The following is a 25,663-nucleotide window of genomic DNA, read 5'->3' on the forward strand; positions in this document are numbered from 1 at the left end:
ACGTTCTGTGAGAGAGAGAGAGTGAGTTTTAGTTTGCCGTTTGAGATGGTTTTGTAAAGTAACGTAAGTTTTGAGAGAGAGAGAGAGAGAGAGAGAGAGAGAGTGTAATTGTCGTTAGTGAGTGTTTCGGTTGTTGGAAGAGGGAGATAAGGGTGTTTCGTTAAGTTGGAGTTTGTTTATTTATGGCGCTGTCTGTCTATGAAAATGCGAAGGAGATTTCGGTTTTGGGAGTCTTGAGTTGAGGTTCAACCTTGAAAGTGGACGGTCAGTTCGTCTTGAGTTTTGGATACAGGTTACCGACATTGATGGTGCATGTGTCTCTTTCTTTTTGCTCATTGTTGGTTGAGAGTCTGTTTTCAGTTTTGTTTGTGTGGTTTTGTGTGGTGTGTTGGCGACCGTGGACACCTTAATCCATCTCCCAGCAACCGAGGATCAGGGTGAGTGTTGTGTGTGGTTATATGTTCTATGTATCTGTGTTGTGTGTTGTTTTTGTGTTTTTGAATTCCGCCACAAGTTCAACAAGTAGTTCGCGAGCGGTTGTCAGTGCACGATCACGCCCATTCCGAGCAGGCGACCGGGCATCTGGCACCGCATTCTACTGTTCATCTGGTTCAGGATCTGGCTTTGGAACCTATTAAACAATGTTAGACAGTATTATGGACCTTTTATGTAAACCGTCAGTGACTCATGAGCCTGAGGATTTGACTCTTTCACTCATTTCATCTGCAGAAGAGGACTCTTTCACTCATTTCATCTGCAGAAGAGGACATAGAACAGGATCAGCCTGCTTCAGCCTACAGTTCCCTTTTGAAATACTTCTTGTTTTGCTTCCCGGAAGCCTCTAGGTTGCCTATGATAGTGCTGTCGAAGTCATCGAAGAAAGCTCTGTCAAGCAGTGAGATCTGGTTGACAGAAAAGAGGAAATTGGGAAAGCGGTATTCTGCACTCCTCCTTCTCGCTTATCCAAGAGGAGATACTTATCCTATGTGACTGGGGAAGTGCCATTGTTGGGAGTTACTGCCTCCTCCCAAGGGGATTTCTCCAGTTTAATTGACTCATCACAGAGATCTGCCTTCTCATCTTCCAAGATCTTGTTTACGACTTCTGAACTTGAGCATTTGATGAAGGACATCTTTAAGGTCCTTGAGATCATAAGTTTTCTTGACTGGACTGTCAGCACCTTAGTGAAGAAAATAGAAGATTGCGCCTCTCTCCAAGCTAACTTCGCTACAGACTGGCTGGGAGTGCTTTCATGCGTGGATAAAGCAATCGGGGATGGATCCCAGGAGCTGGCAGCCTATTCGCGGTGGGAGTACTTAAGAAGCGAGAGCAGTGTTGTTCATTCACTTCCAGAGGGGTCGCTCCCCACCAGAGATCCGCACTCCTTTTTGCTCCTTTAAATCAACAGGAACTTTTTCCCAGTGCTACAGTAGAACATATTGCAGCGGAGCTGCAAACGAAATCCACACAAGACTTGCTGGCCCAGTCCACCAAACGTCCTAAGGAGTCTGGGTATTCCGCATCATTTGCACCTAGAACGGTTTCCCCTCTACAGCAAACATTTCGAGGAGGTAGAGGTAGATTCCAGCCCTGTTCCTGAGCATATTCTAGGTCCATTCGACCAATCAAGAAGTCAGCAAGCAAATCTTCCTCTCGCAAGTGAGGATACTATCCTCCGTGGGGGCCAGGCTTCAACATTTTTGGAGCAAGTGGAAGGACAGAGATGTAGAACCTTGGGTTTTAAAGGTGATCAAAGTAGGATACTCCATCCCATTCAGGGAGAAACCTCCCTTAGTGCCCTCTCCTATCAACCTGGCGGCCTACTCTTTAGACTCAGAGAGGTATTTGGCCCTATCACAGGAAGTTTCGTCTCTCCTCGCCAAGAGAGCCATAGAAATAGTCGGAGATGTCAACACACCGGGGTTCTACAACCACCTATTCGTCGTCCCAAAATCATCGAGGGGCTGGAGACTGCCCTGGACGTCAGCGCCCTGAATTTCTATATTCAGACTACGAAATTCAAAATGGAAACAACACTCAGTTCTGTCTTCCATCCGTCAAGGGGATTGGATGGCAACCGTAGACATGCAGGATGCATATTTCCACATTCCAGTTCACCCGGAGGCCAGGAAATATCTACGGTTTGTGTTCAAGGACAAGGTCTCCCAATTTTGAGCGCTCTGCTTCGGACTTTCGACAGCCCCTCAAGTTTTCACCTGAGTCCTTGCCCCAGTGGCAAAATGGCTACATCTCATGGGGATCAACATCTGCCTCTATTTAGACGATTGGCTCCTACACTCCCCCTCGGAATCAAGTTGCACGGAGGACCTAAAGAAGACTCTTGCATTAGCCCAAGAATTGGGCCTACTGATAAACCTAGACAAGTCCCAGTTAGTCCCGAGTCAGTCAATTCTTTATTTGGGAATGAAGATCAACTCTTGGGATTTTTGGGCTTTTCTGTCCGACAAGAGAGTAAAAGCCTGCATTGGGACAGTTCAGAAATTCCTCTCTCTCCCATCATGCTTGGCCAACAAATGGATGAGTTTACTGGGAACTCTCTCGTCCATAGAAAAGTTCGTTCCCTTAGGGAGACTTCACATGAGAGTACTACAATTCTTTTTGAAAGCCAGTTGGCAGAGGAAGTTTCTCCTGGACTCGTTTTTTCCAAATCACCCCCAAGATCAAAGAGGACCTTCGATGGTGGCTTGCAGCAGGAAGGTTTGCAGAAGGGAAATCTCTACACCCTCTGAACCCCAACCTCACATTGTACTCAGACGCACTTTGATCTGGGTTGGGGGGCTCTCCTAGAAAACAACGAAGTGTCAGGGACATGGTCACTACCCGAGAGAGAACTTCATATTAACGTGAAGGAGCTGAAGGCAATACACTTAGCTCTTCAGCATTTCTCAACAGGGAATTACAAATCCACAGTCATAGTCCACTCAGACAATATGTTAGCTCTGGCTTACATAAAGAATCAGGGAGGGACACACTCCTCCTCACTTGTCAAGCGACCAAAGATCTCCTTATCTGGGTACAGGGAAATCAAACCAAGATTGTTACCCGCTTTATACAGGGCAAACTCAATGTCATAGCGGACGAATTAAGTCATTGCAAACAGGTCCTACCCACAGAATGGACACTGAATCTGCAGGTATGCACCAACTTGTGGAAACTGTGGGAAAAGCTGTCGATAGATCTATTTGCAACATCGAGGAATCACTGACTCCCTTTGTATTGCTCCTCAGCCCCATACCCTCTCGCGTGGGCAACGGATGCGATGCTCCAGGACTGGTCGAACCTGGATGTGTACACCTTCCCACCATTCAGTATGGTGAGAGACGTAATCAACAAATTCCTCTTCCACGACAACGTGTCAATGACCCTGGTAGCTCCCTTCTGGCCACAGAAAGAGTGGTTTCCAGATCTCCTCAATCACCTAGTAGACTTCCCAAGATTGCTTCCACAGCAACGAAATCTACTCAAGCAACCGCACTTTCACTGGTTCCATCTAGGTCTATCCACTCTTGCTCTGACAGGCTTCAGACTGACAGGAAACTTGTCACAGCAAAAGGCTTTTCGACATCAGCTGTGGAAGCAGTTGCCAGATGTAAACGTCAGTCTTCCTCCAACATCTACCAGAATAAATGGACAATATTCTGCAGCTGGTGCAGAAGACACAAGATATCATCATCTTCTACCTCTGTAGTGCAAATAGCAGACTTCTTGCTATTTTTAAGGTCTTCACGAGGATTGGCTACGTCCATAATCAAAGGCTACAGAGCGATGCTCAACTCTGTTTTCAGAAATAGAGGTCTGGATCTATCTACTGATAAAGACAGTGACCTTATCAAGTCACTAGATACTGCAAAGCAAGAGAAGTCAGATTCCATATCCTGGAATCTAGATGTTGTTTTAAAATGGCTCTCAGGTCTGCCGTTTGAACCTCTTCGATCCACATCCCTCAGGGATCTTAAAAGAAAAACACTATTTCTAGTCGCTCTAGCTACTGCCAAGAGAATTAGTGAGTTACAGGCCCTGAGCAAGAAGGTAGGATTCTCACAGGGAGACACGGTCTGTTGCTTTACTTTGGGGTTCCTAGCAAAGAATGAAACGCCGTCCTTTCCCTGACCCCGTTTATTCACAATCAAAGGCTTAATGGACATTCTAGGTCCTACGGACCAAGAGAGAGCTCTTTGTCCAGCAAGAGCACTTAAGTATTATTTAGAAAGAATAAGAATATCAGAGGAACATCCCCTAACCTCTGGTGTTCAGTTAAGGATCCAACACGTCCTTTGTCCAAGAACGCATTGGCGTTCTTTGTGAGTGACGTGATTTCCGAGTCACACATTAAGATTCAAGAAGACGACTTGCCACTTTGCAAGGTTAAAGCCCACGAAATTAGGGCAGTAGTGACTTCGATTTCCTTCAAGAGGAATTTATCTCTATCTTTTATTTTACAATCCACTTTCTGGAGGTGCAAATCAGTGTTTGCAAATTTTTATCTACGTGACATCGAAACTGTTTACGAGAACTGCAGTCCCCTTGGCCCATTATCCGTGGCTGGCATGGTATAGGAAGAAGGGTAGGGGGCACCCTTACACTCCTCTATCTACTCACCTTGAATTAAGTTGTCGAGTTTTGGGAAGTTGGGGGTACTGAGTACCTGGAGCACCCATCATTCATTGTGTCGTGTTATGAATGGGTTGTGGTCTCTGATCTGTTTTATGGTGTATGTGTAACTTGTGTTTTATGCTTTTAGTTGGTACTGCACCCAGGGCAAGGACTTTTGTGTTTTGTATGCTTTGGCAGCCATCGGAGTACTCCTCGGCTGCAAAGCCCTACTAATGTAGAGGCGCCTCTGGCTTCACTGCCACGCCACTACAGTCGAGATGAGCCACATCAGAGGCAGTATTTTCCTGCTGGAGCTCTCTCACCAGGTAGGTTACAACTAACATTCTCAGTGTTAATATTAACTACTTACTATTTTAAAATTCATCTCTATTCATGAGTGTTTTTTGAAGTAGTACATGCCCATGCATCCCATCTCCTGTCAGTGTGGGATTCTGCTATGTAGTTACTTGGTAAGTTACTTATATAAAAATGAAATTTTTATAATAAAATAAAGTTTTATATACTTAACAAGTAATTACATGATCATACTCCTCCCACCTCCCCTCTCATGGGCATAGGGCATAAACGAATTGGGCTGGTTAGTAGTGTTGTACCTATCCTTCCCCGAAAGTGGAATGCTACCACGAATTTTCAAATTTAAGCTGTCGATAAATGAAACGTAATAGGTATGTAGTTACTTTGTAAGTATATATAAAACTTTATTTTATTATAAAAATGTCATTTTTGTGATAAAAATGATTTACAGCATACTTATACTGTTAAGCTCATTCAGGGGGTGGGCCCCAGAATAAGCGTAACAGGTTTACGATTCTCTCTCTCTCTTTTAAGTAATGTAAGTTGTATTTGAAATATTACTGTAAAGCAGGGGTTTCCAACCTGGGGTGCATGTACCCCCAGTGGTACGTTTGTAATCTTCAGGGTGTACATTGGATTTTAGTAAGCAAAGCTTTTACTTAAGTTATACAAAGAGTAGGGTGAATATCATTTGTTTTTCACTGTTATGGAACTTCCAGCGGCTGTAATCTGTACCCATACCTGGCCTGAAAAGATGCTGTCTACACAAACATTTTTCACATTAAAATTATATCACAATATCAATTTCATCGTTTTTCTTTTTCATCTGGAATTTTTAGGGGTACACAGGAATCTATAAAAATGCCCAAGGGGTACAAAAGAACAAAAAGGTTGGGAACCCCTGCTGTTAAGTGTTTTTGGATGATAGAGCATACGGTACAATATCTAAAATACTGGCTAATTATTTAAATTTTATTTTCCAGGCTGCTTTTATTGAAATGCAACAAGTGTAATTATAGCTTGGAAAATATGAAAAAATGAATGGCAAAGTAACATCACCTTTATCTATAAAACTATATTGTGCAAAACAAATAAATTATTTGTTTTGCACAGTATAGTTTTATAGGTAACATGATGTTACTTTGTCATTCATCTTTTTATATTTTCCATGCTATAATTACACTTTGTTGCATTTCAATAAAAGCAGACTGGAAAATAAAATTTAAATAATTAGCCAGTATTTTAGATATTGTACCGTATGCTCTATCATCCAAAAACACTTTACAGCAGGGGTTCCCAACCTTTTTGTTCTTTTGTACCCCTTGGGCATTTTTATAGATTCCTGTGTACCCCTAAAAATTCCAGATGAAAAAGAAAAACGATGAAATTGATATTGTGATATAATTTTAATGTGAAAAATGTTTGTGTAGACAGCATCTTTTCAGGCCAGGTATGGGTACAGATTACAGCCGCTGGAAGTTCCATAACAGTGAAAAACAAATGATATTCACCCTACTCTGTATAACTGAAGTAAAAGCTTTGCTTACTAAAATCCAATGTACACCCTGAAGATTACAAATGTACCACTGGGGGTACATGCACCCCAGGTTGGAAACCCCTGCTTTACAGTAATATTTCAAATACAACTTACGTTACTTAAAAGAGAGAGAGAGAGAGAGAGAGAATCGTAAACCTGTTACGCTTATTCTGGGGCCCACCCCCTGAATGAGCTTAACAGTATAAGTATGCTGTAAATCATTTTTATCACAAAAATGACATTTTTATAATAAAATAAAGTTTTATATATACTTACAAAGTAACTACATACCTATTACATTTCATTTATCGACAGCTTAAATTTGAAAATTAATGGTAGCATTCCAATATTTTGGAATTAGCCAATATTTTAGATATACAGTCTTCTTCTTCGTTTTAACGTGCTTTTTTTCCCATTTTTATATGGGGTAAGCACGATGCCTTCTTTTGAAGGACTTTGATTTGGCGGTGGGGTAGGCCGTAGCCTCGATCGGCTGCCCTGCCTGACACCGCTTAGACCCTGGTAACGAATGTATACATGTATTGTACCAAATCCCCAGCTCCCTTTCTCCCAGCAGCGAGGAGAACTTGGCGGTTAGGTCAAGAGTTCGAGGCATGTGAGGTGTCTGTTATGTTTTTTTAGAAGATGTTGGAGTGGCTTTGTTTATGTGTGTATTAGTCTGTAACACCCATTTGCTTTCAGCAAACCTATCCGTTGATTACATACGTAATCCCGGGGTGTCTACACGGATAGCAAAGTGTCCGCCTTCTCTGATCGGTCGGCTACAGGGATTGAACCCTCGCCACGGACCTCTATGATTTTAGATATACAGTATGCTCTATTATCCAAAAACACTACAGTAATATAATTTCAAATACATCTTACATTACCCTTAAAAAGAAAGAGAGAGAGAGAGAAATCTTAAACCTGTTATGCTCATTCTGGGGCCCACCCCAAAATGAGCTTAACAGGTACAATAGTACAGTGTAAGTACACTGTAAATCATTTGTATCATGAAAATCTGTATTAGCGATAATTTTAGAGATACAGTCCATAGAAAAAATTGGTGAAAATTCCCGCGGAAAAGTGAAGCGTGAAAAAGCGGGGTAGCACTAATCCAGGACCATCATTGTTGCCAGGTTTTGTAGGAGGGACTCTGTGACCAAGAGTTGACCATTTTATTCTTAAACCTACGTCCAGGTTTTGTTTTAAGATGGCAGGGCAGTGGAAAGACCATCGAAGATGCCTAGCAAGTTTATCCCTGGTCAGAAACTACTGTAATTCATAGTGGAAAGTTTGCTTCTTTAAGTGAATTGAACAACATGATATTGGTTTGATAATTCATTCTGCAGAAGGACAGTGTTTTTGGCGATTGGGAATTTATAAAGAACAAAACTACCTACAGAGTGGCCATTACATCTGCAAATTTGATAGTTGCTGTGGGGTTAGAGGTGAGCTCAAATCTAGACTTAGCATGCAGATGAACTGGAACAACCAGTCGATTACTACTCCTTTGAGGCCTCTCAGGCTTGAGAAGTGGATGTGTTTTTTTTAAGTTTGGCCTGATTCAAACACATAGGCCTTCCCCCTCTATCTTATTGAGGAAATTTCAAGTTCAAGAATTGCTTAGTGATTCCTGCAGAGCCCTGGTAGCCTCAGTGCAAATATTTCCAAACTTTCTAGCTCTCACAGTAGATGTCTCTTATTCTTCTATTAAGGGGAAGTTGATACAAACTACAGAATTCCATGCACTTCCACTAACTTCTGCATCTCACATTTAACTGCCTGGAGATGCTTGACTGTCTCCTCCCAATAAGGGGATTTTCAAAGGTATCATGGGTTCTACTCTTAATCAGGTGGAAGACAGCCATGTCCTTGTTTCAGAAGCAGCAGTTTTGTATTGCTCTGGGTGCCATTCTAGAGGATTTTTCAGCACCTGGAACCTTCAAAGTTTCTCTGCTTTCTTAGATATAGTAAGACTTTTTCACTCTCTACATTCAAGGTTATTGTTCCCTACTTTCCTTGCTGTTGCCTTTCCTTGGTATTGCGTCATGTGCTATTAGATCTGGGTGATGATCAGCTTAAAGTGTTGAGATCAGTTGAGATTGAAGTCCTTCAACTCAGTATCACTCTCTCTCTGGAATTTAGATGCAGGTCTAAATTTTTTCAGTAGATTCTTTTGAGCCTCTGGAATGAGTTCCATTGAATTATTTATTATGAAACATACTTTCATTTAGCACTATTGGCAGTTAAAAGAGTAAATTTATTGCAAGCACTCTCTATAAGGCTGTTGTAAAAGGAATGCTATTTTATCTTTTTGCCTTAGAGCTGAGAATGCTGTTAAGGCTAAGTTTTTCAGAGAACTGTAAGAATTCCAGTTTAACCTTTTTGGTGGGGAAGAAGAGGAAACACTTCTCTCTTTCCTGTTTGGGCAATTAAAACTTGATTAGATAGGTTAAGCCTGGAAGAGTCAGTTATCCTTTTGTTATGTGAATTTAGAAACCTAGAACATCTTTGTCAAAGGTTAAGCCTAGAGGGGTAAAGTTAACCTTTTGTTCTGTGGTTTTAGAAAACCTAGACATCTTTGTCAAAGGTTAAGCCTGGAAGAGGCAAAGTTAACCTTTTGTTTTGTGGTTTAAGAAAACCTAGCTGTCTTTGTCAATGGTTAAGCCTGGAGGAGGCAAAGTTAACTTGTTGTTTTGTGGTTTTAGAAAACCCAGAATGTCTTTGTCAAAGGTTAAGGCTGGAAGAGGCAAAATTAAACTTTTGTTTAGTGCCTTTAGAAACCTAGAATGTCTATGTCAAAGAACATGAGGTTCTCTGTGATGTATTTCATTAGGCTAGTGCATGGGAACTAGCTCCATACTTGTTACCTTTATTGAAGATAAACATTCATAATGTGAAAGCTGAAGGTAAGCATTCATAATGTGAAAGCTGTTGCAACTGCATTTAGTGTTATGACAATTTTTTGCTTGAGGATGGGATTGAAGTGCAGTTTGGTTTTGCCTGCTCACTACCTTAAGTATGAGTATGCAGAATTGTGTTTGAAAACAGTAAAACCCATAGTCCGCTAGAAGTAACAGGTAGCCTTTTCCTGAACCGAAGAAAGAGCAATCCTATAGGCGCTTTGTTTTAAATCTCAGGTTTTAAGATTTTGGGGACCATGAAGGTACTTGTACTGTACATATATTGTACAGTGAACCCCCTGTATTCGCGGGGGATGCGTCCCACACACCCCCGCAAATATGTCAAAGCCGTGAATGCTTAAAAACACTTAGAACTGCCCATTTTGATAGCTTAAACCAAGAAAAACCATGAAAAAATGCTTATACCTGAGTATTTTAATAGTTTTATCACAAAAAGTGCATTTATTCATGAAAATTATATGAAAATAAGTAATTAGTGAATATTTCTCAGTGGAAAATGCAGCGAATGGGCGAATTTTCCGTGAATGATGGCTAGATATGTTCCACAGAGAAACCCGCGAATGCGTGAGTCCGCGAACCATGAGAACGCGAAAACGGGGGGTTTACTGTATAGGAGTGTACTTTTCTGTCATGAAGGTACACTTTTGGACCCAGGCACAGGGATCTCCTCACACTGCTTCTGTTTCATTCTGACTGAATTGAAGTGGTTTTCTCTGCGAGGCTGCTCTTCGCTGAACACGTATGAGAGTCTTGCTCCCTGAACGGAATCCAACTTCTGGTGGTAGTAAGATCCAGAAAGGATTACAGATCAGGTAAGAATGTTTCGGGTTTCATGCAAGAAACCTTTAGCTCAATTGGCTGAGTGGATTTTGTCTAGCTGCACTACCCACCATCCTTTTCTCAATGTGGTAATCAGCTAACTTTAATAGTAGGTAAGATTCATCCCAAATACAGTAATATAAATTTTCATAATAAAATTTATTATATGGATACTTACCGATTGTTAAAGTAGACCCCACCCAGCCTCCCCACAACTTAGTGGCCTGTCAAGGAGAATTCTGACGAGTTAAAACATTTGAAACAAACCTGGTGGAGAACAGGTGTACTAGACAGTCATCTGGGAGAGCCATTTGATCTTTTGTTTGAATGCTGACTTGCTTATAGGCGTGGAGTTATAAACTAATTTTAACAGTAGGCAAGTATCAAAATAATAAATTTTATTTTGAAAATTTGTATATTTGCAGTTTGCCATCAGAACCTAAAAATTACTGATACAGGTTATGTTAAACATCAGAGAAAGTTTGTAACAGTAAAGTTAAACTTTAGTTTTGGGAGTTTCAAGACAAATTGGAAAATTTATAAGTTTTCTCTACTGATAACAAATATACATAAAATTGAAGCTTTATTAAATTATGTGGAGGTATTTTCCATGTAAAATGGTAGCACATAATGATCTCATCAAGCTATCAACTTGATGCAGTACCTAGCAACTACTCATAGTATAACTGCCAATAAAAAATTGCTAATTATGATTTTAAACTGTATTCTCATTTTTCATGTCTTTCTTATGTTTCCAGGGTGACATTGCGACAGATGAGATTGTAGTTGAAGAGTCAGGAGTAGGAGGAGGAATTGCCAGAGACACTGATGCCATGACTCTTCTGCTGAACCCTAAAACTCGCCAGCAATTCATTGATGAATTATATGAGGTTATAAACTGTAGTAACCCCTAATGGTTATATTTTTCTGTTTCTTGATATTTCTACATTACAGTACTATCTTCTAATTTTGAATGGATATGTATGAGAGAATTAGGTTTGTGACTTTCAAGTAAAATATTTAGAAATGTTCATACCAGCAGGTGAATATAATTTGCAATTGTTTGAACTTTATATTACAGGTCGAGGGATTTCTGAAGCAAAGAAGGTTAGAATTACAAACTGAAGGATCTATATTATCAATGAATCAGTTTGCATCAGCACCTGCAAGTGTACAAGATCAGACAGTAGAAAAAACAGATGAAATGTTATCCATTATACAATCAGTTATTGCCAAGATATCCACTACAAAGTTACAGCATTTATTTTTGATCAGTTCATCACCAAGGTTTGTATTGAATTTTCACTACCAATAACTCATTTTATGGGATTCACTAGAATAACAAAAAGCTGCATGTGTCAGCATTCATCCTCAAACCTCAAAATGAAAGATGAACTGTGCAACAAAGACCCGTCAAAGCATTATATTCATTTTATATATTTTAATAGAGGTCTCATTAGTAGCACTTCAACCTTTCTGACAAATTGTGCCACTCATATGGCATTCTTATTTTACATGTCAGCCATGCCACCAACTCCACATTCTGTAGGCATCTTCTGCTGTGCTCTCAAAATACTTGCAATGCCCCTTTTTACCCTAGTATAAATTACTCTCCTATTACCTCTACATGACCAAGATACGACAAAAGAATATTATATTTGTACTTTTGCTGATCATTTAACCAAATCATGTCATGTATTTATTGTGATAGAATACAAGCATATTTGTCTTGGGAGTGCCTTTTGGCACCATTTGGTTCTGCCATTGAAGCTTGTAACAAGGGGTGTGTGTTTGAGAGGGGGAATCCTGCTCGCTCACCTGTCAGACTCCTCTCTTCTTCTTCAGCTGACAACTCAAGTATCTCTATCACTGCTTTGGTTGTGAAACTTTAATATATCCTTCACAGTGTTTTATGTTGTAGTCACTCTGTATGTCAAGGGTGTGAGAACAACAACTATTCAAGATTATGCTTATTTTCTTTTGTATTTTTGATAAGTTTTTAGCCTGCATAAAGTTTTACTTTTTTAAGTATCCAGGTTATTGGAAAATATGCTAGAGGAAAGGCTAAGATAAATTGTCAAACTCAGTAATTATCAGTTTGGCCTTATGCCAGAGAGATCAACAGCATGAGCAGTCTTTATAATGAGGCAACTATGGGGAAAATATACAGTATTACAAAGAGGAAGAGATTATGCTGTTTATTTGTGGCTCTGGAAAAGGCATTTGATGGAGTACTGTCAAACGAGCATTATGAAGGCTAGTGATGTTACTCTACAATAAGATATACAGTAAAGACAGTGGCTGGTGTATTAGAAAAATTTTAAATAAATATTTGTGTCTATCAAGGATCAGCATACCCCTTGTTTATCAAGCAATGGAAGATGCTACAAAAGAGAGCTGAAAAGGTGGCTCCTGATAGCTACTCTGTGCAGATACCTAGTGCTAACTGCATAATCTGATGGTAAAATGTTTAAAAAATGGAAGAATTGAAAGGAAAGAAGGGAACTGAAAACAAATGCAAGCAAAACAAAGCATATTTTGACTGGAAAGGAAGCAAAGGAAAAAGTACAACCAGGAAAGTGGCCATGTGGTTATTGTACGAAAGGTGTAGGGGTCAACTTTCTGCTGTGTGCTGAGTTTAACAAATGTTGTCACAAGGTGCTCAGGATTAAAAATCTTCTGTACATGGAGTAATGAGATTTTTGATGTCCAAACTGCATTACAAGAGCAAATTGGGAAAAGAGGGCAGTGGAGAACTCTGTATTGATCCATGGGCTGGTCTTAGGAAAGATGATCATTTCTAATACCTTAGGGACATGCTGGACTGTGAAGCAGGAGTTTAGAGACTAATGAAACAGTAGCTGCAGCCTGGATGAAATGGAGAAATGGCTGGACTACTGGTCAGTAAAATGTCCCATTTGTAGAGATAGCAAAGACTTCTGATAGGTACATAAGGCCTGTAGTACTCTGTGCAGCAGGAATATGGGCACTATTTAGGAATATGGAGAATTTGAGAAGTTGCAGTTTAGAATGTTAAGATTCATGGCTAGAGCAAGGTAAGATGATCATACTATAATTGAGGAACTGGTAGAGAAATGTGGTACCAAAAAGTTGGAAAAAAATTTTCTCAGGGTTTGAGATAGTGTGGAATATGTGATAGGTAGGGATGAGGAAAAGTTGGTCAGAAAAGCAGTAGATATAAAAGCAGGATAAAATAAAAATCATGTAAAGACCCAGGACATCATGGAGAAAGGGATAGATGAAGACTAGACCTGATAGGAGGACAGAGAAGAATGGAGAGATCTCATTTTACATCCAACCACAAATAGAAATGCTGACTTTGAAATGTTTATGAATGTTCATCAGTTTTTTGTGGTGTTTTGATATGAGGTTCTTTATATTTTTATTGTTGGTTTGTTGCACATTAGCACTTTGTTTTTGAGAGTTTCAGGCTTTTCATTTGTGTTGTGTCATAAGAAGTTGGTGTTTATATTTTATTTTGATTGTACACTGATTTTGGAAAGTTCACTCAGTGTTATGAAACATTTATGACATTCATATTGAGAATAATTGTGGATTATGATGGTTTCATATCACTATCCTTGCACCTATTTCCTTAAGTGTAAAGTGGCCAGGGTCTTGTTACCTGCACAAAACAAAATAATCACTACCACAAATTTCAAAATTTAAGCTGCTGTTTTAGTAGAAACTCTTAGCTAAGTAATTACTGGGTAAGTATATATAAAACTTTATTTTATCATAAAAACATCATTTTCACAGACATTCAGTCAACTCCTGCCTATTCGCAGTTCAGGATTCATGGCTTCACCAATTTGCGGAAAATTTGGTAGTTCACGGATTTTTCATCAAGAAATATCCACTAGTTACTGTTTTGCATGTATTTATGTGAATAAATACATTACAATAAAAAAAATTTTACTAATTGTCAAATATTATTAGTAATAATATAAACACAGCAAAATATCAAATGCATATTAAATATTTTCACACTTAGCTGTAAGTCATATATTGTATTTTCAAGGGTAATATTGTAAGATGACTTTGAATTGATATTAAAGTGTTTTGGGATTTGAACTATTAAAATAGGCAGTCATAAATATTTTTACAGGGGGTCTTTGGTGTTTGAACTATTAAAATAGAAAGTTATAATAATTTTTAGAGGGGGATGTCAAGTATTTGCGGATTTTACCAATTTGCGGGTGGTTGCGGTCCCTATCCCCTGCAAATACCGGGGATTGACTGTAGCACCTTGACATCAGTAGTTTCTGAGCCATGCATCAATTCTCCCGTTATCATTTACTCACCCTGTATTGTCCTCTGAGCAAACAATAACCTTCCCCCTTTTATACAGTTTTCCTTTCTACTGCCTCATGTTCATCACTTTGTGACAGTCGTTCCTATTTGTAATAGCAGCTCCTCCTCTTCCACCACTTATTTATCAAGAGTGAGGTAGCCTGGTGATAGTACGGCTCTCGCTTCTAGCAATTGCCTCTTTAGGTGTTGTGCAGATGGTTCTGGCTGTTGTCATGGTTCCTTGGTGATGTCATGCAAGTTTTTGGGAAAATGGATGATCAGTCAAAAGAGAAAGCTAGGAAACTGTTAAGTGTTAAATAGCTCTGCACCTAACACGAACAGTGTAGTGTACTTGCAGCTTTGTTGAGCGAGCTCTTAGGAACCACCAACTTAGGCACTGTGCTGGCATGCTGCTAGCTTAATCTAAAACAACAGAGGCAGTCTCAGAAGTGGATCCTTTAATTCTGGTTCTCGGAATGCTACTGCATCTATTTCCAGTTTTTGAAGCTGCTGAGGACTTAGATACAATACCAGTTTTTCATCTTCCTCTGTTCAACATGCAAGTTTCAAGTTCTTGGACCATGGAAGTGAAGACTCCTCTAATTGGTAAGATGCTTTGGCCTAATTGTGAGGGGATGTACCTTTGAAGTTGGTATTTCGTTCTTAACAAGGCAACTCAACTGCAAGAGTAATATGTGTGTATGTGTGATGTATTTATATATGTATATATATACTGTATGTATGTATATATATGTAGACTATTTATATATATGTAATGTTTATGCATGCATATGTAGATATGTATGTATATGCATGTGCATATGTAGACACATATAAGAGACATGATGATGATAATGTAGTTATAAATATTAACCTCAAGGGGCAGCATTTCTTGATGAGGCGTCAGAGTTTTAACCTCTCCTTGATAGACCTACTTCTGGGGCCAATGGGAGGAATGTCTTATTCATTTACAACTTAGTTGTAAAGTAATGGAAACAGTTGTGTACATATCTTATAAAGTAGCCCTGCTCAACTATTAGTACAGTAGCTGTTTTTGACAGTGTCCCATCTTTGTCTCCTTAACCCCAAAGTGTTTAAGGCTGTCACCTAAGATGTTTTGTATCAGGAGAATAGAAAATTCTTAGCACTACCTTTGAAGCCTCCCCTAGATGGTCTTGCCCCTACAACCTTTTTTGCATGTAAGTTCCATGTAGAATTTCCCAAACCATTCTCAAGATCTCCTTCAGTAGTGATCTGGCTCACATTAAAGAGAGCAAAGGTTTATGATAGGTACACAAGACCTGTACTATTCCATGTGGCTGAAATTTGAGTACCGACAAGGAAAATTATGATTATGAAAAGGTGTAACCATAGAATGTTAAGTTCATGATCAGAGGATAGCGAGATGAACATTGTGAATGAGGATTTGGCAGAGAGATGTTGGGCCCAGAGGCTGGAATATATACCAAGATGATTTGGATACCAATAGGAAGTGATAAGGAACATTTTGTCAGAAAAGCAGAACATATGGAAGTAGTAGGTGAGGGCCTGTTGTAAGGCTCAAGAAATTCTGGAAAAAGGAGATAGGTGAAGAACCTGACCTTATAGGAGTTCAGGCAGAAAGAGTACAGGCCAAAAGGAAGTGAAGAGAACTCACAATGTTTAATCCCATAAAAGGAAAAGCCGACATAAAAACACTAATGACGATGAGCTAGTGAGTTAGACCTGTGCAGCTGTAAACAGGGGAGATTTGGCCACTTGCAAAGAACATTTAGGAGATTCTGAAAATGTGTAACAGAATACTGATTATATTGGAATGTGCAGTGAAGATTGTATAACAAGTAATAAAGTAGCAGAGGAGAGGTTTTGAGGAGATGGAAAATAGATGAAAATTATTTGGGATGAGAAGAAAGAAAATTGTTAGTGACATACCAATTGCTTGACCAGAGGGAAGGCCACAGGTAATCAACAAGGAAAGGGTATCAATGAGGACTTGAACCATAGGAAAATTCTGGTAGAAATGGATAAAGACTGAAAAGAACAAAGAACTCGACAGCTGTTTAACCCTATAAAGGGAAAAACTAAGGTAGAAAACACAGTTGATAGTGATTTTTTAATTTGGTTAAATGTAAGGATGGTTTTCAACTTATTTTTGCTGTCTACCTAAAATATGTGTTCATTGTTTTAGTATGACCTTAATACAAGTTAGTTACTCAGATGATAAGTTTTCATATCTTTTTATCTTCACTTTATATTATGAACTACTACTTCATTGTATATTATGAACTACTTCAGTCACTTCAAGTTGTCCATACATAATACAGTAATTAGTCTTTTTCTTCAGGTATGTGGATCGTGTAGCTGACTCACTGCGCTCAAAACTTATCTTGGTTGACAAATTAGCGGAGACTCAGAAAGCCATTGCAGAACGCAAGAGTGGTGTTGCCGAAGAGCAAAAACTCCTCATGTCAAAGTTATCTGTATTTGTTGACCGCACCAAGGAATTACAAGAAAACATAGAAGAACACATTTCAAAACGATATAAAGGCAGGCCTGTTAACTTGATGGGGGTTAATCTTTCCAAAAATGTTTAAAAATCCAAAGTATGTCACTTGATAGGTATATGATGAATGTCTTCTATTTTTCAAAAATTGTTGCAAAATACTTTGAAATAAATTAATTACATTGCTAATGCCTTGTGTTTTTGCCAATAAAGTCCACATAATTTTGGGGATACTGTATAACAAATGAGATGGTATATTTCGCATGAATGTTTATTTTTACTCCAGAACTTTTTACAAAACTTCCTGCATTATACAGCAGAAAAGATTTCTGGATATAACTAAATATCTGATGGCATTCTATTTAGCACAGGAAGTCAATACCAAAGACAGTATAAATATCAACCTTGACTTACAAAAAAATCATACTTATTTCTTCTTTTTTTGTGCCAGTTCTAGACCTCGAATGTACTTTCTTGGAATCTTGTACGTTTCTGAAAGTAAGGATAAAAGTGTTAAATGATGGAAACTGAAAATTCAATCGAAGTTGTGTTTTACATTCAGTCAAGGGATACTGTTTCAAATATTATGATTATACTTTTATTCAAATGCTATGAAGAGCTTGGAAATAAGCCCTTCCCCCATTCTAAATCAACTAACCAACATTTGCATGTACTATTAAATTTGTGGTACACCAACCAACCAAACTACTTTCCTGTAAATTTCAACTTAAGTCATCAGTCCAATACTGTTGCCTTGATTTTGTAAACTGACAGAATTGTTTTAACAGGAGTAAAGAAATCCACAGTGATATACTGATGTATATTTGTAGGTCCTAGGTAGCTCTCATACTTTTGGTATAAAAGCTACTGAGAAACTGCAGATACTATACAGTACTGTATCAATATATCACTCAATTTCTTGTGCAAATGCTACAACGGCCAATACCTAACATACATATATAGTTTTTAATTCCTTTGCCCCAGAATTCTGAGATATGTTATGACATGTTTCCTTCAAGTTATATTTGTTAACTTTTACAATGTAAAAACAAAACTGACGCATGGTTTCGACAGAACAGAAATCAAGATACTTCAAAGTGACAAAGGCGGCACTCAATTCCCATAAAGTATAAAGTTTTCATTAACATGAAATAATGGCTTGTTTCAAAACAAACCCATGATAATGGTTTGTTTCATAATACTGTAAACCCATTATTTTAACAGCCTATTTGTGTACTATGTGCAAATCCCAGAGAGCAATCTGCTAAAGTAGGATGGGACATGTGCTTCAGTCCCTTTGGTCTCCTACAGTGAACAGCTCCAAAAGATTTTCACACTTCTGGAACAGTTCAGGATCACCTTGTGTTACATGTAATTTCATTTTTATTAATTTTTTTTCACTTGCACTCCCTTCTATAATGGCAGATATCGTTTAGGAACTTTATGTTATTACTTTTGTTAACTATACTCCGTTTCAACTCATCTGTCCCCAAAACATTAAATCCACTGACATATGGTCATGGCAATACTGTGGGATGTGCTGCTGGCAGACAGAAGATAAGAGAAAAATGTTAAAGAAAAGAGACAAGAAAGAATAACAAATGAATGCTTTTGAGGGAGATGAGAGAGAGAAACAAATGAATGCAAAGAGAGAGAGAGAGAGAGAGAGAGAGAGAGAGAGAGAGAGAGAGAGAGAGAGAGAGAGAGAGAGAGAGAGAATAACAAACAAAGGGAGGGAGGGAGAGAGAGAGAGAGAAATAACAGCTATCCCATTGTCTTTAATCTTCCTACAAGACTAGGCCTAGACTTTTTTTCACTGTTGTTTAGTTGACAACGTCAGTACTTTTAATACAGACTTTTTTTCACTGTTGTTTAGTTGACAAAGTCAGTACTTTTAATACAAACAATTTTAACATTAGATAATAAATCTAACCCTTTCATAAGTTCATAATCATGGAAAGGTGCTTTAATATTTTCATTTAGGTTGAACTTTTCCTTATCACTTATTATCTAACCTTCATTTTTGTAACCCCATTTGAGGTAAAACCAGCACACCATAGAAAAACACAGCTCTAAATGTGTCTACAACAATATTTTTTTTTAGCTCCCTTATTTGGAATAACGTATACCTATCAATTATGTTAAACTTTGCTGTATTTAGTAACAGAGAAGGGGAAATGCAATCTTGTATGTAGATCTATGCTGATTTTACCTCACACCAGCCTCCCCACTCATGTATATCAATGTCAACAAAATAATAGACGAATACTCGAAGTCAGAGCCTGATGATGTTTATAGTTTTCTGGGTTAACCCTTAAACACCGAGCCTCTATTTACAAGTGTCTGCTGTATGCCGGCGGGGTTTGGGAGTTAGCGCCGAAGCGGAAAGAAAGTTTTTTTCAAAAAATCACAGCGCGCTTAGTTTTTAAGATTGAGTTCATTTTTGGCTCCTTTTTTTCTGATTGCCTGAAGTTTAGTATGCAACCATCAGAAAAGAAAAAAAATATCATTATCATATATAAATATTGGAATATATGACAATGCGAAAAAAAATTTCATATATAATTGTACACAAATCGAACTTTTTTTGTTGTTGTATTGTACACTAAATTGCGATGATTTTGGTATATAACAAATTGTAAAACAATCAAAGCAACACAGAGAAAATATTATCACAAAATGATGCATGAATTTATAACGCGCGGACGTAACAAAAAGTTTTTTCAAAAATTCACCATAAATCGAAATATTGTGCTAGAGACTTCCCGTTTGTTGCAAAATGAAAGTAAATGATTGAATATTACTAGAATGTAAGAGTTTTAGCTTACAATTGCATTTTCCGACTATTTTGGTCGAGTCAAAGTTGACCGAAGGTTGAAATTTCAGCACTTATCAAGATTTATATGAAAATATTTCAAAACTGATAAAAGCTACAACCATGAGTTATTTTTTGTTGTATTCTACATGAAATTGCACACATTTTCATATATAAAACTTTATGTAACAGCTAATATAAAACAGTGCAAAAATTACGACAAGGTGACTAAAGAAATTCTGAGATTTTCAGCAGAGTTAGCATGCGTGGAGGTAAGGAAAAAGTTTTTTCAAAAATTCACCATAAATCGAAATATTGTGCTAGAGACTTCTTGTTTGTTGCAAAATGAAGGTAAATGATTGAATATTACTAGAATGGAAGAGTTTTAGCTTACAATTGCATTTTTCGACCATTTCAGTCGAGTCAAAGTTGACCGAAGGTTGAAATTTTGGCACTTATCATGATATATATGAAAATATGTCAAAATTGATAAAAGCTACAACCATGTGTTATTTTTCGTTGTATTCTACATGAAATTTTGCACATTTTCATATATAAAACATTATGTAACGGCTAATATAAAATGGTGCAAAAATTACGACAAAGTGACTAAAGAATTTCTGAGATTTTCAGCAGAGTTAGCGTGCGCGGACATAAGGAAAAAGTTTTTTTCAAAATTTCACCATAAATCGAAATATTGTGCTAGAGACTTCTCGTTTGTTGCAAAATGAAGGTAAATGATTGAATATTACTAGAATGTAAGATTTTTAGCTTACAATTGCGTTTTTCAACCATTTCAGTAGATTCAAAGTTGACCGAAGGTTGAAATTTTGGCACTTATCGTGATTTATATGAAAATATGTCAAAATTGATAAAAGCTACAACCATGAGTTATTTTTTTTTGTATTCTACATGAAATTGCACACATTTTCATATATAAAACTTTATGTAACGGCTAATATAAAACAGTGTAAAAATTACGACAAAGTGACTAAAGAATTTCTGAGATTTTCAGCAGAGTTAGCTGATGCTTTCTTTTGGGATAAGAAAGAATTCGCGCATGCACAGCTGGGTCACGCTTGTAAACAAAACAACAGCGTGATCCATGAACTCCCAGCATCCATCAAGGTGCGTGATTTAAAATTTTTCGCAAACAAGGCCTATAAGTATTTTTCCGTGAATATTTAAAAAAACTTTTTGTAGTCGACGTATTTTACGTCCACTTGGCACCCGACAGACAACTTTTGTCGACGTTAAAGGGTTAGTAGCAAATACATGCATGTGAGAAAAGGCAGAAACGTACAGTATTTCAAAAACCAAAAACAAGTTTTGATGTAGGTAAAATCTAATTTTGGAAGCTGCTGTGAGTCTCCAAAGGAGTTACACTCTCATGGTCCCCCCAGGGCTCCCTAAGACAGACCAACCAATTACAAAGAATTCTCTTTAGTTGGTCTTGGACAAAATAGTGCTTGTAGGCACAGTGATAGAATATAAAGGACTCGGAACAAGAGGGCTCTATCTCCTATCCTACAGCAACTGCCTCTGCTCTACATCCCATTCGCACAGATGTGAAAACAGCATATACCAGCGCATCTTCCTCATTACAGGCCAGGTCTGTGCAAAATAAATGTTCATCCCAATGCCATACCTTTTCTTCATGGAGAGTCAGTGGGTTTGAGGACTCATAGCAGCTACCAAAAATAGGTTTTCCTACATCAAAACCTGTTTTTTTAAAGTGTAGCCGCTGTTCATCCTCAAAGGAGCTTACAAAAGAGACTGACAGGTGACAAAATGGCTAGCTCATAAAAAATAAATCCCGACAACCCAGATATATTTTTGGTCAGAAATAGAGTCACAGGTTATTAACCATTTTCTTTATTCAGGATACTCATAGGGTTTGGAAATAAAGAGCAGGTAACAACACATGAACCAATATCAGTACTACTCTTTGTGGTTCCAAGGTGACTTACCTAATTATGTTGGGTCTGGCTGTGGGATTGTTGTACCTTCTCCAGCAATATCTCAGCATGACCAGCACTCTCATGGGAATAGAGTTCCAGGAATTTTTGAGTCAAGGTAAAGTCACAGGTTATCAATTGTTTCCTTTATTCCAGATACCCATTAGGGTCTGACAATAAAGAACAGGAAATACACAAACCTATAAATGTATTATCCCTTGTGGGCCTCCAATGACTTACCTAATTATATCAGGTCAGGCTGCAGGATTATTGCGCTTTCACCAGTTCTGGAATACTGCCTCTAATAACCACTCCATATACTCAAAGACTTTTTTGAAGGAAACATTTCCAAAGAAAGTTAACGATGCACAGTACAGTACTCACCTTTTGGATACCATGCAACTAAGGAAAGGAGTTAGGGTCAGCCTTGTCAATGGGCGCCACTAAAATAATTCTTAGCCCATGAGCAGAGAGTGGTTTGTTTGTACTAGGGTGTAGGAAAATTAGGACCATCTAGGATGTTTGCTGTGATTTCTAGGCAAACCATAAGTGCTACAACCGGGCATAATATTTTATATGATATACTGATTTCCTTTAACAGAAATGGGGATTTTCCCTTTAAAAAGATCCTCACAGGAATGATAGGTCAGGAGACAACAGGTGAATGACAACTAAGTGTATGAGTGTTGAAAAGTTATCCTTGTTTAAGACAGCCCAGTATGCTAACCCAAGCTCCTGATGCCAAAGCAGTCAAGAAGACTGCCTTTTGGAGCAGAGTTGTAGTTGTATTGAGCCCAAGAACCTTATTCAGGGACCAGGTAACAGGAAACCTTGCTGGAGCTGACCTTTGCAGTGTAAAAGACTGAAAAACAGAATTAACAACTTCTATAAGGAACTAAAGACTGTTTGGCTAATTCAGGGCCACTAGGCAAGCGGTTTCGTTAAAGCTAGTAGATTGTTCAAAGCTTTCAAAATCTGGGACAATGAAGGAAAGATGTACGTCGTCCTCCATTCATTCCAGTCCTATAGGAATGCACCTCCTGCTATTGTATGTATGAATGCCCAGGTTCAGAGAGACATACTGGAAGTTGATGGTTCTCGCATGTGGCAAACTGGTCCACTTCTGGATGTGGAACATGTTAGCAATTACTGACTTGAGAGGAGCTCAGCAAGAGCCTAACCCCTTGATATAACACCTTTTGGAGGTTTCAATTTTCTGAGATGGAAAGACAGCCATTAGCCCCAGGAAGCTGATATGACACTCCCTCAGAACAGGTGACCATCCTCCCCCTAACTAACAATACTTCCCATGGCCTCCCCAACCTGTCAAGGAGGCATTAGTATGTATTAACACTTGTATGAATGGTGGAGTCAGGTCAGCCTGTTTGCCAGAGATCTCTTCCAAGTCCACGGAGAGAGTATCTTTCAAATCTCAGGTGAAGGTGATTGCAAAGCCTTTTCCTGGCATGTGTGATCCTGACTGTTTAAATCCTATTGGTAGTCACAATCTTAAGATTAGATCTACCACGGACCCATACTATAGCAGACCCAGACTTCATTTCAATTGTTGTCTGGAAAAGCTGGGCTGTGCAAGGAATCTTCTCAGGTCCCTCCCTATTTCTGGTCTGAGTGCTGCCAGGAAGAGTAGCCCAACAAAGTCCCAGCCTCAGAAAAAGTCTGTTGGATGTGAGGTGGGACTTGTTCCATTAAGAATCCTTTTGACTAGAGTCTGTCAACTATCACTTTCAAGTTTCATCAGCACTCTTCTCTGGTGGCTCCACAGATTAACCAATCAACTAAGAAGGCCACCAGTTAAATTTCTTCATTCCTGAGCTTCCATAAAATAATTAAGTACACTATATATAAAAATTTGTGCAAACAATATGTTTGTTCAAATCTGACAGGTCAAGGATCACCCTTCTTTCGGAGGAATGCTTCTTGAGGACACCGAAGAGTGGTGGCAAATAAAGCTGTCTTTCTCAATGGTCCCTTTTGAAAAGGGGTTTGTTTTTTTTTTTTTTGTAAAGAACAACTTTGAGGAGGGGGAGGGTGAGATCATCTCTACCCTAGCCCATTTAAAATTATACTGTGTCCCCAAAGGGAGGACTTCCACTGCATGTTATGCTGTGGAAGACAACCCCCAACCATGCAAGTCCTATTGGACTCCAACTCTTTCCTTCTTTGTAATACGCAGTCCAAGAGTTGATTTTTCTTTTCCCTGGTAGGAGTGTCTTGTCCACTTTGAAAGGGGTGCTGATGCTACTGTTGTCCTTTCTTCTGTTGTAAGAGGGGTCCTTTAGTAGTGGACTTAACAGGAGAGACTGACGGGCTGACTACCCGTGGGCACACCCCACTGACCTCCCTTGGGCCTCCGGTATGGCTTCTCCTTTGCCTCGGAGACTTAGCAGGACTGGCAGCCAGCTCCTCCACTAACTCTTCTAGGCTTGAACCGAAAACCCTAATTGGGCCATAAACTCCACAATTAATTCAAACTTATGGTAAAATCTTGACTCCAGGTTGGCAATGGAATTAGGGTTGGAAGTGTGGGAGCTGGGTAAAGGATGAGGTGGTACAGCTGAAGAACTGGGAATAAGTGATACTACAGGAACAGAAATAATAGGCACATCAACATTAGCAGAAGACTTATCAGATTCCTGACTAGCTGTGGTCTTATTGTCATTCCTAATAGATGCTTTTCTCTTCCTATCCCTCTCTAACTTAGATAGATGAGAGCTTAAAGTTTTCCACTGCTTAGGATCCCAATCTTTGCATTCCTCACATGGTTATGTTAAAGAACAAATCTGACCTCTGCAATCTGCACAAATGGTATGCGAGTCATATTTTGCTGAAGTTAACCCCGTATTGCAGCCTTTGCTGCAATAATGAGTGGAAGACATACTTGCATCGGACATCGTCAAACAAGTCAGCTACCAAAAGTCTTAGGTAAGGAAAAAAAATCAGTCTGATCTTGAAAAACTAAGGTCTTTTAAGAAAAAACCTATCACTAAATAATTGTCGAAAGGCTACCAAGTAAATATACTTGACCAAGTTGATTTCAATCAACACTGGTAACTAATTCCAAATCTAGTTGAGAGCTAAAAACTTTCGTCGTCAGCTGGCAAAAACAAACTGAAGTTCTTTGCTGAGTTGTTCCTCTCTTTCCCAAAAGTGGGTGGGGCTAGCTACCTATACCAAAACAAAAGAATCGCTACCGTGAATTTTCAAATTTTAGCTGTCATACTGGTTAGAAACTATAGCTATGTAATTACTTGGTAAGTTACTTATATAAAAATATAACTACTGGAAGTGAAATAATCACAATCAGCAAGCAGTAAAGGTACACAGCGAACAAATCTCACACATGGGGCATGGGCAAAGGAAACCTTAGCAACAAAAATGGGAGAGAGTTGAAGACAACCAAATGCACCGACAGTTGACACAGTATAAGGGGACTTCATGAGGTCAGGTAAGGCCATAGGCCTAGGCATTATGATTTGGTTTTGAGTCAAGATAGCTGAAGCACATCTTATGCAAGTAACTCCATTTATGAAGGTGTAGGTTTGTATTACTATCAGAACAAACATGGTTTTGTCAACATAAGCAGCCTGTTCATCCAATTATTCTTCCTTATCTCTTCCAGAACCTCAATTAATTTCACGGTCTACTGAGTTCTTAGCAAGTTTTTGCATTCTGCATACAGTTCTGCATATCATTAATTTAATCAAAAAGCACCCCTCCCAACAACCCAGATCTGCCACACCAGGGTCTGACTACAACAAAAATGATTCAGTTAGCTACAAAAGATCTATGGGACCGTAAGGGCATGTGCCAACCTACCTGAGCCACTTTTTATTCCTTCTA

The 25,663-nt window shown here is 38.7% G+C and overlaps 2 protein-coding genes across 5 annotated transcripts in view; one reads left to right on the forward strand and one right to left on the reverse strand.

Annotated features, from left to right (window-relative positions):
- Positions 1-17,218, forward strand: part of LOC136830265 (CDK5 regulatory subunit-associated protein 3) — a 119,933-nt gene extending 102,715 nt beyond the window's left edge. For both annotated transcript variants that reach the window (XM_067089630.1, XM_067089629.1), the window contains exons 9-11: positions 10,971-11,102; positions 11,294-11,499; positions 16,871-17,218. In XM_067089630.1, coding sequence (XP_066945731.1) covers positions 10,971-11,102; positions 11,294-11,499; positions 16,871-17,120 — 588 coding nt within the window. In that variant the 3' untranslated portion in view covers positions 17,121-17,218. The remainder of the gene's footprint in view (positions 1-10,970; positions 11,103-11,293; positions 11,500-16,870) is intronic.
- A 68-nt stretch (positions 17,219-17,286) lies between these two features.
- Positions 17,287-25,663, reverse strand: part of eIF2D (eukaryotic translation initiation factor 2D) — a 192,550-nt gene continuing 184,173 nt past the window's right edge. For all 3 annotated transcript variants that reach the window (XM_067089626.1, XM_067089625.1, XM_067089628.1), the window contains exon 13: positions 17,287-17,521. In XM_067089626.1, the coding sequence (XP_066945727.1) occupies positions 17,457-17,521 (65 nt within the window). In that variant the 3' untranslated portion in view covers positions 17,287-17,456. The remainder of the gene's footprint in view (positions 17,522-25,663) is intronic.

This window comes from Macrobrachium rosenbergii, chromosome 46 (assembly GCF_040412425.1).
Source record: "Macrobrachium rosenbergii isolate ZJJX-2024 chromosome 46, ASM4041242v1, whole genome shotgun sequence".
In the NCBI taxonomy this organism is placed as follows: Eukaryota; Metazoa; Arthropoda; class Malacostraca; order Decapoda; family Palaemonidae; genus Macrobrachium; species Macrobrachium rosenbergii.